This window comes from Festucalex cinctus, chromosome 2 (assembly GCF_051991245.1).
Source record: "Festucalex cinctus isolate MCC-2025b chromosome 2, RoL_Fcin_1.0, whole genome shotgun sequence".
Taxonomy (NCBI): domain Eukaryota; kingdom Metazoa; phylum Chordata; class Actinopteri; order Syngnathiformes; family Syngnathidae; genus Festucalex; species Festucalex cinctus.
Window position 1 is genome coordinate 19,882,743 of NC_135412.1, and position 17,089 is coordinate 19,899,831.

Here is a 17,089-nt window from a genome sequence, read left to right on the forward strand (position 1 = left end):
AAATGGAAAGTGCCAGAGGTGATGAAAAACGAGTTTGGTAAGTGGAAGTAGGCTACTGAATCAAGTCTGTCATTAAAGTGGAAATTATTTTTCTTACTCTCAACTAATAGAAGTGTTCCTTGTGGAGCCTTAACGTCTTAAAAGGCATGCCATCTCCTTTGGCATAAAAACAAAAAATAAAAAAAACAAAAAAACGTTAGGTTATATGTTGCGTTTTCTGACTGTGGGATTGTGAAATTGACTTTACTATGCCTTACGCTTCTTTTCTTTTCAAATTAAAAGAACTCTTTTGAAATGTGTTTGCCTTAAGCTGTAGGAACCTTGTCCTTCAATAATATCAATACTTATTTGATGATTCACATTACATATTGCAGGTTGTTGTTTTTATTAAACAAAAGCAATCTAGTGTTACCACAAGCTTTTATGTGATTAATCCAACGTTTACCCAAAGCTTTGGTTAGTGTGTGAACGGAGTTCAAAACCGTTGAAAATGCGCTGACAACACACCTTGCATATGTGAGATTTTTATATATTTTTTTTCCCCCAGATAAGTTGGATTTAGTTTAATTCTCCATGTTGCATTGGCCTTTGCGCGGACCAGGGGTCAACCAACCTTTTAGAAATGGAGACCTACTTCTTTGGTATACTGATTAATGGGAAGATCTTACCCATTTGATACACACTTCTGAAATAACAGATTTGCTCACATTACCTATTACTAACTAAAGATAATCATCTTTGTGAAGACACACAATAATGATCAACAGTGATTTAGCATGGTATATGAAACAGTTAAAAATGCAGCACTTTATTTCTATACAAAGTGCTCAAATGACACTTCAACAACATGCATTGGAAATCACAATGTCCTTTGATTGGTGCGGCGGGCTACTCGTGATCCTTGGGGGCTGCCTTATGCCCGCCGGCACCGTGTTGGTGACAGACTGCACATTCTTTCTCTGAGAACCAGTCAGGGCACCTTTGAAAATTACAAGCACAATTTCACCCACTTCTTTCAAGACAGCATTGAAAGATGAGAGGTTCATTTTCACGTTTTAGCAGCAGGTCAATGATGAGGTATGCACATGGAAATGTAGGAACTGGTAACACTTGATTGTTTGCCTGTCTTTGTGTATGGCGGCTCACCACCTCACAACTGCACTGCCCCGTTAAAAGTGCAGGTGGATCGCTGCCAACAGGGAAATGGGACGTAAAATTCGCCTTGTCATCATGACACAGGGTGTGAAGATGGACACCCTGTTAATCACTGCATGATTTGATTTGTCATATGATGATATGACAACGTATGCAAGATTTGAACGTTTCTACATCCATCCCCAAGCAGTCTTTTCCAGGAAGTGGAGCAACTATATTGCAAATGTTTGACTTAGGCAGTTTCCTCTTTGAGTTCCTGTAATGACAAAACACAAATCATTAGAAGAAGAAATTAAGGAACAAACTTTCCTTGAAGTTGCAATAGTGGAAACTTTTTTTTTTTTTTTTTTTTACCTTAATTGTCTTCCACACCTCAGCCCTCTCCTCCAGAGAGATAGGCTCTTTATCAAGGCGCTCCAGTTTCGGAATGAGAGTCAGCACATATGGCCGATAGTCTGTGGTCCCATCCAGCGGATTCTCTGAGAGGACCACGACTCGCAGGGTTTTGGACACAAGGCCAAGAGCCCGCAGACCGGTCTCATCCAGGAAGTCGTTGCTTCTGTGGGAGCGAGAGATACAGGAATGTTGTTTGTTTTGCTTTTCCTTGTCCTGGCATCACTTTAACATACCTGATATTGAGGTACTGGAGACGTTTCATGTTGGCGCTGAGTCCGTCCAAGTTAGCAAGTTTGTTGTTACGAAGATGGAGAGTGGTGAGGTTCTCTAACGTCTCCATGCCCTCAAGACTCGTAATAAGATTTTGGGCCTCCAATGCAGAAAAAGAAAAAAGAATCACTAAAATAACAGAACACTATTTTAGCCAAGCATTGTAAGTGACTTTTTACCAGATATAATCGCTGCAGATTGGGAAGGTTGATGCCACTAGTTGTCGTCAAGCGGTTTCCTCTCAGCTCCAAAGTTCCCAGTTTGGAAAAAAGGCAACTCTCAAGGCCATTTAATCTCTGTATACGGTTTCCTGCAACAAAAGTAAAGGACACGCATGACTTGGAGAAAACAGCATGCTTGTGATTTATATAGCGCTTATTCAGATTAAATCATAAGCCCAACCTGAAAGATTGAGACTCTCCAAAGCTGGTCCGACAAGACCTTCCACCTCAATGAGCCGGTTTGCTGCCATACTCAGCCACTGCAGGTAGGCCAACTGAGAAAAGGTTTGCCCTTGGAAGCATGTCACATAATTCTTGTCCATCTAATAAACAGTACAGTTTGAACTTCAGTCAGTGCAGTCATTCTCCATTTTTATTTATTCATTTATTTTTTACAAGTACCACTTCAAAAAGTATCTCCAATTGCCACCATAATGACCAGTAACAGTAACATACCATTTAGCATTATTCCACGTACCACAAAGTGGATGCCTATAAACATAATTTTCCTTGATGGGGAAAAAGCTTGCCTTGAGCCAAAGAAGCTGTGTGAGGGATGCCAGAGGCGAAAGGTCAGAAATGCGGTTGTTGGACACGTCCATGAAGCGAAGATGAACGTAATTGCTGATCGCAGCCATGTCACTTAGTTTTCTGTTGAGTACAAGCACAAGAGTTTGAGGTTAGAGATATAACACGTTTATTATTGTGGGTCATTTGGCTCCTACTTGTCCTTTAAGACGACTTTAATGAATGCGTGTCTCAATCCATTTCCTGTGCGGCACAGCAAAGACAGACCTGGGATTATAATATCTTGATCCAAGGGGCGAACCTGTTAATTAAACAAAGGGTTGCTAAATGGATTTCAGGACGGGGGGGTGGCTGCACACTTAATTTGTTAACAATTTATAGGTCAATCATGGAATTATTCAAACCTAGACCTGCTTTAAAACACATTTAAATAATTTATTTTTCCATGAAACATTTGGACATGTTGAACTAGAGAATAATTGTAATAAGTCGGTTCAAACGGCACACATCCAAATATTCTTTGCCTTTTACTTACTTGTTGCTCTTAATTACTTGTTGTGAGTTCGCCTGTGATATGATTATGACAATGAATGAACAAAATCTCTGATGAACGTGCAGGGTGGACATTATCTATCCTGAACGCTGGCTCAAGTCATAAGTGTGGATGAATGTGCATTATGTTGCTGCATGTGGAAATTTAGTGACTTTAGAGCCCGTGTCGAGGATGCCTGAGTGAAAACGCGAGATGCAAAGTACAATGCAATACTACAATAAAGTCACAGCGGCATATGCTGGTCTCTTCCAAAACTACATGTATCCCATAAAATACAGTAAAACACATTTACTAACTCTTTGGCCTACTTGTTTGTGACAGGTTAGCTGTGTCTTAAATTTTCAAGCAGACTATTACTAGACATGATTGTTTTTACCTCTATTGCTTCTTCGTCCTCATCTTGATTTTCTTCTCCGGTTTCCACATCCGACGACACATCTTCCTCGTCCATTTGGGCCAGTCATTTACAATGCTGTTCAAACGCTAACTCTGGATAAACGAGTGTCTGGAAAGGCTCCGTTTACAAGATCGGGCTGTGAGTGTTGTCCGTTGCTACGGTAACAGACGCCGCCAGTATGTGCAACACGTGTAACGTGAGCAAGGGCATTATTATTATTTTAACTTAACAGTATACTGTACAAGGAAAGGATTCATCTTAGACGTCTGATATTGAATGACAGTGAATTGTAAAGTTTCGACCAGTAGTGTAGATATATTTTGTACAATATACATATTTATACAGCATCTATAAATAGATTATCATAAGAATCACAATTTTCAGGTGCTGTGACCACATAGCAAAATTTTCTGACTTGAACACTTTTGTGTAATTTATATTTCAGCTTTAACTCAACTGGCCCCATATCCACCGTAGGCATCAGCAGGTCTTTTCGTTCCAATTTCTGCCTTTTGCTAATTTTGTTGAGGTTCGATGTGTTGTATTAACAATGGACAAGTGGGGTCAAAGTAAATAAACGTGGTGACACAAATTTGCACTTTTTTTTTTTTTTTTTTAAGTTTCACTTTCCCATTAAAAAAAAAAAGTACATATACAATCCTATACATTGTTTTGTTCAATAGTCACGTAGGACAAAAACACTAATAATAATAAAAAAAAGAAAAAAAAAAAGAAAAACAGACAGCCTTTTTGAGAAACAACCATGAATAACAGTTTTCAGAATTCATCTGTAAAGTTACACTTTTTATCCTTAACATCTCTTAGTGGTAAAAATAATGTACACACAATTAGTTTTGTACACAGTACTATTAGCAGTCATTCACTGAATGACAAGGCATAAAGCATTAAATTAATTAGCAAAACAAAACATGGTGCATAGACCGTTATTAGAAAATGTCATTTGCTGCAATTGAGAGCAAGCTTGTTGGACAAACAAGCAGACCTTGGCATCGTCAGGAAGAAAGAAAACAAAAAATGGTGACATTCTGTGCAATGAATGTCCTTTCGTTCACTGCTGGATTGGTTCAAAGGGCCAAATGTGAAGTTAGCCAAATGTGAGAACATCAGTGAAGTGTCTGTGTCCTTCCTTATCCTTGCCGTTGCAGCGTCACAGCTCACTCCATTTGCATATTACGCAACAAGAGTCCCTTTTTCACACCACTTTGGAGCATTCTGGCACCAAGGCTGGAGCCTGTGATCCCATCCCTGAAAGAGAGGGACAGAGTCAAAGATGGGTTAAAGAAAAAAAAAGGTAACTATATGATAAAATACAGTATAAATGGCATAAAATGTATAAAATTTTACTTGTTTCAGATTACTGCAATTGAACGCAAGCAAGACAACAGCCAAGTAGTAAATAACTGTAAAACATCACACAATTAAAAGAAAATATTAGAAAGGGCCTGCTTACATGGCGCTTAACTTCCTCTTCTTGGAATCAGGAGCTTGGAGTCCATCTGTTTGTCTCTGTAACAATAATTCAAATAATAATTTTTAAAAAAAAAAAGAAAAAGAAAAAAAAAAGACCACTCTGGCATCAATAGTATCTGTGACAAACGAAGAAAGTTCAGATGTTTGACAAACCTCTTTTCCCGCGGTTTCTTGCATTCTTCTTTGCTCTAGATTTTGCTAAAGGGAAACAAGATCGAATAAAATAAAATACAGCACTAAACTTGAACCTTTACAACTCATATCTTGAAAACTCGTGAGTCGGTATCGCAAGGCACCAAAGTACTGCAGTTGGACAATAACAGCTTTTGTAATAGAGTGACATTAAACAAACCTTATGTAATTCAGAGAGCTGCTGGTGCCGGATAAGGGCCTCTTTGCTGGGAAATTGTCTCCTGCACAGCAGACAGGCCAGTTTCACCCAGTCGGTCATCCTCCCTTCTTTCTCATCTCCTTCTTCGTCACTGTCACTTTCTCCACTGTATGCTGGAACCAGACCCAGGTGCTGAGGTGGGGGCGACTACAACGGGGAAAGAAAAGGACTTGGTCACACACCGAGATGAAAAATAAACTGGGTGCAAAATGTGACATTATAACAGGCAAATGTCACACACAACATACTTCTGCTTGTCTGAGATGGTCCAGAAAAATTTGAGGCCGTTCTGAAAGCGCCCCCTGTGGGACAAAAGCACTCAATTGGATCGGCAAAATGTTTTTTTAAATAAATAAATTGCCAACTACTTTCATCATTAGATCTACTGAGTCGTATTCATTTTTTAAAGCCTATGTGTAAGCTTAGAGCACCTTTTTCTCCAGAACAGCATAACCTGCGTCAGCGCTTGCAGATTCTCTGCGGTCTGTGGAACCGGCCGTGGACGATGAAGAGACAGAGCGCACGTTCTCCTTGTGTCGGTTGAGAGTCTTGGCCCAGCGTTCCATATCTTTGGCAATCTATTAACACAGGCCCAACGTGGAGAATACATTTAGTCCTTTAGTTGCATGGAAACAAGCTCTTCGTCCTCTAACTCAAGTGTTGAGCATCATGTGCATTACCCGATTGATCAATTTCAACTTCATCAACTTTTGAAACCTTTTACCAACCCTGATGAAAATCCAAAATTAGCTACATTCTCATAATTTTATTTATATAACACAATATAATAATAATAATAAGAAGAAGAAAGATAATTGAGCAACAGTCCTAATTGTCTAACATAACATTAATAACATTAATTATTCACATAATGAAAAAAATCAAGATGTGAGTTTATCATGAAAACATACCTGTTGAGCAGTTTTGCTCTTGGGCTTATCTTTTTTCTCCTTGCCAAGGTTAGCAAACACCGAGTCTGCGGGGGCTGCGCGATCACCGGTGGGAGCACCTTCTGTATTCGACTGTCCAGAAGCTGCAGGAATGTATGTGTGCTTCTCACCCTCCCAGTACATGAACTGCTGAGTGTGTGGGTTGTAATAGTACTGCAAAAAGAGTCGTGACAGGCAATCAGTGGGTCACAATATAATTGAATTTCATTTACTAAAAATCATGGTCAGGTATTTTTCATTTGTCATCGAGTCTTTTTACCTGGGAGTTTGGGTCATAATAGAGTCCTGTCAGCGGGTCGTAATAGTAGCCTGAGGCTTCATCATAATGGTACGTGGTTACATCAGGCACAGCTTAAAAAAAATAAAAATAAAAGTCATAAACATGCATTTGCAGATAAACAAAGTTGATTAGGTAGCACATACGATACTGCTGGAGCTCATGTGCAGTGCCCGGTGTTGCAGGCTGACTGGAAGTGGCTGGCTGTGGTTTTCCGACTATCTCAACCTTTAACGACAAAGAACGTAACAGGTTGATGCAGCTCAAGTAATGCCAAAGCACAAACAATACTGCAAACAGTACCTGGGCAGCAGAAGCCTGAGTTTGTGGCTGCTGCACGACAGCTACCCCGGACGCTTCACCTGGAACCACTGCAACTGCATCATGTACACAAATAAACAAATATATGGCATATACAGTCATATAATAAACGTGAAATATCCCAGCAAGAGTTAGCAACCTGGGGTAGCTGCTGCAGAATAAGCCCCCCTGATGGGTGCTCCTGTACTGAGCAAAGAAGCAACCCTGGAGTTTGTCTGGATTTGAAAATGTTGGCCATCTGGCAAATTATAATCATTTCCATCCTGATTGTACGTTATTGCCGCTCCCTGCTGATACATCTCTCCATACTCTGCACTTTGGCCTCCGCCTGAACCATTTTGTGCATTCTGAGGATGAAAAACACAAAAGCAAAAACACATGAGACTACAATATATGCCTGAAGAATGTCATTCTACGACAAGGTGCACACTTCTTGTACTCCTTTATGAGATAATGGAGAAGAGAGTTTTGTTTTGTCATGCCAAGAAGACCCTCATGCACAAAAGCTGGAAGAAAGGCTGCATTGCCCCGCTGGCAAGTCAGCTACAAGTTACCTGTGTGACAGCCCACTGTGCTGCAGCAATAGCAGTGCTGGCCACTGTAGCAGCACTCAGTCGACTGCCATCCGTCAAAAACACGTCACTGACAAGGGGAGGGGGGAAGAAGAAAAAAAGGTTTCACTCTTTGTGTCCACATCAGTTTTTCTCAAATAGGAGGGGCGGATGCACCTTTTTGGAGGGGTTTGTGTCACAAAAAAAAAAATTGTAACGCACTGGTCTACATCCATTTCCCCTTGTGCTTGTCAAACCAAGCCTTTTTCCACTTTTAAAGTATATCAGTTACTTGAATTTCACAATACTGTATTGTCTGCATTGCTTGTGTGACCATGCGCTTACCGCTTGGAACCTTTGGCAAACTCCGCCACAATCACTTTTCCATCAATACAAAGAGGCTGCTTGAGCGCCTGCAACATCTGGAGCAGTTGAGATGCCTCCTAATGACAAAATCCAAATGGGCGTCAATTTGAATAGATGAAGACCTCCAAACAATCACAAACATCTGCTTCCATCTGATGCTGCTTACCACTATGGTCGAGAGCTGTAGAAACGCAAAACCCCTGTTGAGATTCGTGTGCTTGTCCTTGATGAGGCGAATGTTGGAAGGTGAGAGAGTGGCAAAAGAGGCCAAAGAAGATAAAATGGCTTCTACTGTTGTATGCGGTCCGATGTTTCTGAGGATAAGAGCTAGTGTTGAGGAGGAAAAGACAACGTTAGTTAATAAGAAACTGAGTTGACCACTAGAATCAGATCGTGTTCTCTTGGTTCTCGGCTTCACTTACTGTCATTGACAACATCTGCCTGCTGTATAGCTTGACCTGAATGGATGGCAGAAACCGAGGAATGAAAAGGTGCTGGTAGAGGCAGCAAGCCTTGGGCTCCCTCCTGTTGAGGACCAAGCGATGGATCTTGATGCGTCTGGGGCAACTTCAGCTCAGCTTCTGAAAAGAAGACAAATATGTCATTGACTTTGTGCGACAATATTTTGTGCTGGCGACAACACAGATCGGGACATTGTTACCGGATTTGGGCGCGCTGCATTTGAAGCACCTTTCCCTCCTTTTAAAGTTTTGCACTCCACACTGTTGAGATTTTTACAAGCTTTATTGTTAAAAAGAAAAGAAAAAAAATCAATCATGCGTGCCATTGTATCCAAACACAACCTTGTTGCAAAGCCAGTCCTCATTGGCTCGTGGTTTCGGGTTACTGTAGTGCATCGACACTCGATGTCCAAGAATCAGTAGCATGCCCTGAAAGAAGTAGAGAGAGGGAGGGGGGAACAGTGGATGATTATGAGCAAGAATTAGGCCACACGCATCAGAGTAAGGCCTCATCTCAGAGAACGATCGAGGGGGACCAGAGAGGGAGCAAGAGAGAGGGAGCGAGAGAGAGAAAGAATCCTGACAGAGAGAAGACGAGAGAATGGCAACCTTCAGCTTTAGGAAAGATTGTTTGATGTTGTTATTCTGTGTTTTGTTCCACTAATTATTCACTTCTCTTCATCACCGCAATATACAAGAAAATTACATATGATCACCAAGTTCAAAAAGGTAGGTGATCCAGATTAAGTGGAATTTTGTCATGCTAGTTGTTCAGATCAGAATAATAGCAGTGTTTAAAAAAAACAGTGAAGCTCAAATCTTCATAAAAACTACATACACCAGACGCATTAAAAACACAACAAATTTGGCTGTTCATTCCCTTACCATTAGGGCAATTTTGTCAAAAATGCCTCAAAAAGGTGCAAGCACACTAAGTTTGAAGCTGTTCCTGAACCATTTGGCATATCGGTATAGTATTTTACTTATTTATTTGTTTTTAAGATAACCCTTAAGAGTTTTTGCCACTGGTTGGAAGTTCCCCTTGATTAAACTCAAACATTTACTCTTTGAAATGAAAAACACCTGCCAAAAGAGCCAATGGCGCAACATTTGTTTTTTGGACGTATAAGAAACTACGACTGATCTTTTGGGGTCTTGGACCACACAGTTGGTCAGACTGACTCCAAGCCACGATACACAGAAGACCGTGATCATGCCAAAAGGGCTGTTCCTCATACTTTGCTGTACTAAAAGTATAGCAGGCATCATAGATTACTTTCAATACAGCTGAATATTTAGTCATGTTTTATGTCAAAGAAGAAATTTCCTTTGAGGCACGGTCTTCCGTTTTCACTCAGGAAAATGCACTATATAAATACAGGATATATACACATGAACTCCTTCTCAATCTACACCTCTGGGCTTCTGTTAATATGTGGTGGGGAGTTTTTCCTAAACCCCCACCCCCCAGCCTGTATTTTGCCATTTTGTGTTTGCTTTGTTAACAGCGGGACATTTCTGTGGACAGACAGTTGTTTACCCCTCCTGCCAATCGCAGAGCGGGGAGGGTGACGGATTTATTTATTTACTTATTTACTTCACTCACTCACTCACTCACTCAAGCTTGTGAGCGAGTGAAAAAAATAATAATCCGTGCGTGCTATCAAGTTGCTGCGGGAGTGACGTCATACAGCCAACAAATTCGCCCGTCCCCGTCTGCAGACACTGAGTGACACGCCCCCCGCCAACCCACTGCTCTGCGATTGGCTAGAGGGGTAAACAACTGTCTGTCCACAGAAATGGCCCGCTGTTGACAAAACAAACACAGAATGACAAAATACAGGCTGGGGGGTGGGGGTTTAGGGGAAAAAAAATCACCCCCACACATTAAAAGAAGCCCAGAGGTGTAGATTGAGAAGGAGTTCATGTGTATATATCCTGTGTTTATATAGTGTATTTTCCTGAGTGAAAACAGAAGACCAAGCCTTTAAAATGTCTAATGTCATGGATTAGCGAACCCAATCCCTGTGCCTTCATCTAATAGAACACTTGTGAGGGGACATTTTAAAAAAATGCTGTTTTTCCATGACCAAGGGGGGGGGGAAAAACAAAACAAGAAAAAACAAACAAACAAAAAAAAAGGTGCGAAATGTTGTCCAATGGTCCTGGGTGAGAATATCACTTTTTACTCACTGCTATTATTCTAAACATAGCAGCACATTCCACAGACTGGACTTTAAACTGGAGAGAGAAAATAAGAATAGTATGATTTTTTTTTTTTTTTGCCAAATATTTTATGTATTGCATTTTAGCCCAGAACAGTCTCAGACATGGTTTCTCCATGTGTGCATCCGGCGTAAGAATTACCTACCTGTTACACAAACTGATTCTTCGTGAGCAAATGACAAATTACAATCTATCGTGAAGCAGGCGTGATGTCACACTACATTTGTCTTGCCCATTGCATAATATGTGCGTGTCATGTGTGTATGGGAGAGTGACCTGGTTGGTCTCCATCCAGCGGGTGGCCTCCTGTATGAGATTAAACTCGACGAAGGCGAATCCTCGGCTCTGACCTGGACACCGCCCAGCGCCATGGTTACCGAATAACAACAACAACATAACGCAGTGAGGGGTTAGTGCTTTGTGTACAGAGGAGGGAGAGACCCTGTATCAGCACTAACAAAATAAACAACCGCTCTCCCTTGGAATGAAGAGGCTTGACAGTCAAATTGGTGAGCCACTGTTATTAAAGATTCCCTGCAAGGTGAGGAGGACACTAGGTCCAGTATCTCGCTGGGGTCACGAAAAAGAGAGAAGTGAGGGAGACCCTACCTACTCCTCGGTTTAAGTCTGACCTGTGTGTTTGTTAGAAGTAACAGCCACTTGGGGGGACTCTTGCTAAGATGTCAGTGTGGCTATGTTATTAATATTGTTAGCTGCCACACTATTCAAATATAATCATACAAAGCAAGAGTGGTTTATCTTTACGAAAATAGATCATCAGAAGGAGAGCGAAAGAAAAGGTAGTAGTGTGCTGAGTCTGATAACACATGTGACCAGTTAGGTAGGAATCGGAAAGTGAGTTAGATGATCTAAATGCATTCCTTTCTAAGGTATTTAAAAAAATAAAAAAATAAATAAAATCGATCAGGGAATATATAATTTCCGGCCTCGATACGGAGGCTTCAGAATCGATACTGCACATTCATTCATAAAGTTTCCCGGCGTGTCTCTGAAAGCTGCTCATTATTGCAGTATGCACACATTTTGACCAGGCATGGCGGTAAACCGGAAATATTAAATGAGGAAAATATTTTTTTCCGTCCAGCAAAATAAATACAGGATATAATTTGGGTATGACTGTTTTCATAAAAATGTACATAAGTAATGCAAAAAATGGTATATGTATCACCTTAAAGGCCATGTATGGGTTTTACATGTGTATCGTGATACATAGAGGTTGTTGGCAATACCCAGCCCTAACATGAAGTAAGCTGTGAAAAGAGGACACGATGAAGAAGTGACAGCTTTGTAACTGCATAAATCTTGATTGACCTCTTTTAGGATTTGATTCGATTGGAAAGGGTATGTGTCTCGGTATCTGGTGAATGTACTGTCTGCTTAAAAAATAAATAAATTGGGATGCACGATAATATTGGTGGCAGATAATTACCGGCAATTATCGACCAATTTGATGCCCTGCGGATAAACCAGATAATAAAGAAATTGTCTGATAATAATAGACTTGCCGTGTTGGTCTATCTGTTGTGGTTGTGGCTCAAGTTGTGCCCAACTCCTCAACCCCTCCCCTCTCGTATGGTAGTGTCGCATATTTGTGATGTCGTAATGCGCGCGGCCTCGTGTTCACAGAAGATGCATCATGGCCACATGGCATTCACCAGTGTGGGCTTTGACACAGAGGTAGCTTCATGGCGCTATACACAAAGTTTCAATAAGTGCACATTTTACACTTATAGTAAGATGTGAAAGTATATTTGTATTCAAGTTACCGGTAATTTTGCAATCAATTATTGGCTTACTTATCGGTTATCGACGTTGGCACTTTCTAAATTATTGGTTTAACGGTATTTGTTGAAAATAGTACTAGCGTGCTTCCCTAAAAATAAATAAATAAGAAAATCTGCGCTTACAATGTGTATGTATTTCTCCTGCAGTGAAAAAATAACGAATAAGAGGAAATTATGTTTGATGCTCAATGTTATAATAAAGGAAATTAAGTTTAGAATGTATCCTGATAAGATGAATTGGCTAGCAAAGGATATTTGCAGAAGTTGTAGTACCAAGTGGGAGAATAATAAGAATAATAATAAGAATTAAAAAAAAATAAATAAATAAAAAAAAAAAAAAAAAAAAAACACCCTCATAAGGACAACGGACAAGTTTTCTCACCTGAGGATTTATTCCTCATGAGTCGAACTTCTTTTGGCTGGATCCCTTGCTCTTGAAGTGCTGCCCAGATCTGTAGAATACATTCATAACATCACCACGGAGGGGAAAAACAAAGAGGCCCGCAACATACACATACCTCATTGGCAGTGGCGTTGGGTGGCAGCATGCGAAGCATTATAATGTTGCTGGGCCTCTGATTGTAGTCCAGGTCCCTTTGGTCCAACTCCTCATGAGACAGGTCTGGCTCACAACTACTACGGCCGTGCTCCTCTGGCTCAGCTGGAAACATCTGAATTACAGATGACAAATTAGCAACAAAAAACAGGCAGGTAAAAGTTCCAGCTGCGTTGCCGCTTACCCGTCTCATTCCCGATCCGTGAGAGAAGCTGCCTTCCTCTCTGTGCCTGTCGAAGTTGTGCTCCATCTGTTCAGAGCAGGAACCACCTCGCCGGCCCCATTTTCCTTCTCCACTGCCCAAATGTCGGGTTGAGTTCTCAGCAAAGCTCCGAGCATGTTTCCCCTTCCCCCTTCTCTCTGACCCAGTCCGTAGCCGTTCAAAATCTCTCTTGGACATCTCCTCATCAAATATATCAGGTGACGATTGAGAGCAAGGAGGCCACAGGAGCCCTTCGGCCAGATGACCACCGTCCCCTCTGTGATGAAACGCTTGGCGATCTTGGAGGTGACCTGGTAACACTTCAGAGTCGCACACATATGTTTCGCTGCGGACATAGGGGCCTGCCTCCTCATTCCGGACATCATATTCTGCATCGATCGACTCGCCATCCTGGCCAAAACCACGGTAATCCATGTCCCGAAAGATGTGGTCATCATGGCTGCTGCCGTATCGCCCCATGCGATCACCTCGCCCACCCCTGCCGAACACAGATGACACTTGGGAAGACTTGTCTGACATTCACTAGCAAAGACAAAGATAACTCACCTCCGCTCAGTATCCATTCCGTATCCAGTGATGCTAGTCTCCGTCTTTGTTCACCAGCATGAACAACCTGAGGATACGGCGACATTTGATTGGTTTTGAATGTGAGGCAAGCATTGAATCATTAAAAATTAAAATAGTAAACAAAGTAGTTAGTAGATAGTAAACAGTAGGTATGCATGTATCTGCCGCTGACTGACTATTGCCAGTGCTCACGCAAAGAACCACAATCATGATCGCGCATTTTGAATGGCGCTGTCTTCTGTTATTCACTTAACCACAAATCACCAATACTGATGATATAGAACACGTGTAATATTAACCACAATACCCAAATTTTTCAAGAAAGTACACAGGTTGTAACAAATTCCCCCAATTTTTAGATAACCCCCCTCAAAATTTTTAAAATCCATAAGTTCATCTTTATTATGTATTTTCCAGTGATTCTGCCAAATTTTATTTTGTATATGCCACTGGCCAGGTCCTTTGATGCCACTCTGACCTGTCATAATGGCTCATATATAGATTCCAAAATAATATTACATGAATTTTATCATTTACACATTTATTCCTTAGGTTGTATTTCACCAATTTATGGACCTTTTTGTTTTAAATAATAATAATAATAATAATAATAAATATATATATATATATATATATATATATATATATATATATATATATGCTGTCACATGCTGTCAAGAATAACACATAACAGGTGCGCTTCAAATTTAAATTTAGCGGGCAAAATATCTGGGGGGGAAAACTTTAAGTCAGTGATTAATCATAAAAAATGTAATCGTTTGACAGCTCTAATATATATATACATACACACATATACATATATACTAAGGGTGTCACGATTTCGATTTTTTATCGAAATCGATCGAAATTACGTCACGATTTCGAGCATCGAAATAGAAGAGAGGACACACGATTCGATGCCCCCCCCCCGCGCCCGCCGCCACCGCCGCCACCGCCACCTCCCAGGAAAGCAAATGAGACGCAGCCATTCAGCTACTAGCTAACGGCACTTGTTAGCTGACTTCTCCTGCAGTCATGATGGCAAGCGCGGACAGACACAGCAATGGTGCTTCAAGCCGCTCCCGCTTCTCTCGTCACCAGTTTGGAAACATTTTGCGTTCCCGGTGAGTTATGTCGACAACGTTCACGTTGTCGATAAAAAGACCACAGTTGCAAGATATGCTATGTGCGCGTACTGTACTCGGCCACGGTGTTACGCCCGGCTCGTCAAGGGGAAGGGAAGTAACACAATAACAGAAAATATAGAGTAGATAAACACGGGTCGACTTTAACATCTGAGTAGTTTTAATTGAAATTTCAGGCAGGGGTTTGACAAGGGAGTGAAAGTGGAAGGTGAACAAATAATAACCGCATTTGACAGAACTGACAGAACGGAGGAGAAACAATAACTAATAGGGGTATAATACACGGATACACAATAGCGTCGCGCTGGCACAGTCGTCCAATCGGAGTGTCGCGCTGGCACAGTCGTCCAATCGGAGTGTCGCACTGGCACAGTCGTCCAATCGGAGTGTCGCGCTGGCACAGTCCTCCAATCAGAGTGTCGCGCTGGCGCATTCAAACTGAATGGCCCGAGCCGCCAGCCGTAACAACGGGAAACACGACAAACATGACGGGACATTTACGCAGGCATCACAAAGATTTAGATTTATCAAATTCAACTAGAAGTGGGAAAACAACGGTCCAACCAACTATTTCATCCTCATTTACAGTGAAACTTCCACACACTTCAGCTCGCGCGAAACGCCAGATCCATAGGTCTATTTATAGCAGCAGACCTGCAGCCTTGGAAAACGCTGGATTCAAACATTTAATTAGTGTACTTGAACCACGCTACAGTATGCCCAGCAACTGTAAATGTTGGGATATAGTTTGTTCAGGCTGTATTTGTTCCATGACTTTGGATACAATATATTTTTTGTTGTTGTTGCACATTGCACATTATTTTAAGAGGAACGCACAGCACACTGTTGTAACCAAAAACAGTCAATAGATGGCAGGCACCCACTGTGACTTTTTGTTTTTGTTTTTTTATTTTTTATTTTACACTTCAGTAAGAACAAGACGGTTAACTTTATATTGTAAATAAATTCTTTGAATTTGATCATTCCTGCCTAATGTCAATTATCATATATTACATAAATTTACACAAAAATAATATGGAAATTGCATCACCTATATGTAGCCGATCTTTTGAAATAAGATTTACTGTACAATGAATAGAACCAATGATCATAGACTAGCCTTAGCCTACAGAAGCATATGCCTCTGTGTTATAAAGTGGGGGAGCGGAGAAAAAAAAAAAAAAAAAAAATCGAAAAAAAAATCGAATCGTGACCCCAAAATCGAAATTTAAATCGAATCGTGGAGTTGGCGAATCGTGACACCCCTAATATATACATATATATATATATATATATATATATATATATATATATATATATATATACACACACACACACACACACACATACATACATACAGGCTTTCTCTATTTATTGTCTGGGTTTAGCCAGCTTTCAGATGTGACGCTGGCGTTTTGAAACTAGGATAAAGATTACGAAAGTCATTCAAGTTTGAAATTCGGATTCAACAAAAAAGGTCACACCTAAAATCTCTATTATTTATTTATTTATTTATTTATTTTTGCTTGAATAAGTTGGCTATAAAATACTGAATTTTAACCGGTTTAAAATACTTTTTCAAGCGTCGTAACTTTCTTAATGCTTCTCACAGAGATATGCTACTACCAGTATCACTGAAATTGTCTTAAATCAACTATTTTTTTTAAATGTTACACATACATACCCAGGACTACGTGAGGCATGCACTCACGTAACCTTACGTCTCGATTTTGTCACCAGGTTAATTAGTGCATTTATGTCCAAAAAATGCACGACGAAGGTGCAACCCTGCATCACTGCGAGGAATGTTAAAAACGTATTGGTAATACAAGCATAGAACCTTTCAAAATAATTCAACAATGACGTACGGCGGTCATCTTTTAGCCGACATGCTAACTAGTATGAGGCGTGCTAGCAAGTTGTCCCGAGTGGTGTCAATCATCGAAGACATGGCAACAGACAGATGAAATTTGTGGGAAGACTTACCAACTTTTCAACAAGCCGACGCTCACCAAATTAATATATAAGCGCCCCAATTATGTTAAATGTTTTTATTTCGAGCGAAAGCTAGAAAATGGCCACAGTGAGGTAACATTTCAGTGGGACGGAACAGTGTCCCATTCTAGCCCGTGATTGGACAGCATCTAGACTAAACTGAACGGTAATTGGACGAGAAAAAAGCAACTATGACCTGCCAGCCAATCACTGATAGCTAAAGGTACTATACTTTGGTGGACTG

General features: G+C 40.7%; 3 protein-coding genes across 3 annotated transcripts in view; 1 reads left to right on the plus strand and 2 right to left on the minus strand.

The window, feature by feature from the left end:
• The window catches only part of LOC144014067 (uncharacterized), a 491,860-nt gene that overhangs the window by 135,433 nt on the left and 339,338 nt on the right, over positions 1-17,089 (plus strand). The window lies entirely within an intron of this gene.
• On the minus strand, positions 771-3,787 carry lrrc23 (leucine rich repeat containing 23). Its single transcript, XM_077513546.1, has 8 exons — positions 3,500-3,787; positions 2,768-2,871; positions 2,573-2,693; positions 2,224-2,365; positions 2,001-2,131; positions 1,785-1,921; positions 1,510-1,714; positions 771-1,411 (listed from the first exon to the last, which is right to left on the minus strand). Exons 1-8 carry the CDS (start codon positions 3,572-3,574, stop codon positions 1,388-1,390), a joined length of 939 nt encoding a protein of 312 aa, XP_077369672.1. The 5' UTR covers positions 3,575-3,787; the 3' UTR covers positions 771-1,387.
• Positions 4,113-16,995, minus strand: rbm10 (RNA binding motif protein 10). Its single transcript, XM_077513545.1, has 23 exons — positions 16,837-16,995; positions 13,685-13,751; positions 13,100-13,616; positions 12,878-13,030; positions 12,742-12,811; positions 10,831-10,904; positions 8,671-8,757; positions 8,529-8,589; positions 8,290-8,448; positions 8,034-8,194; positions 7,847-7,944; positions 7,505-7,592; positions 7,090-7,297; positions 6,933-7,006; positions 6,776-6,857; positions 6,612-6,703; positions 6,314-6,505; positions 5,834-5,980; positions 5,651-5,704; positions 5,364-5,549; positions 5,165-5,209; positions 4,992-5,047; positions 4,113-4,786 (listed from the first exon to the last, which is right to left on the minus strand). Exons 2-23 carry the CDS (start codon positions 13,699-13,701, stop codon positions 4,696-4,698), a joined length of 2,712 nt encoding a protein of 903 aa, XP_077369671.1. The 5' UTR covers positions 13,702-13,751; positions 16,837-16,995; the 3' UTR covers positions 4,113-4,695.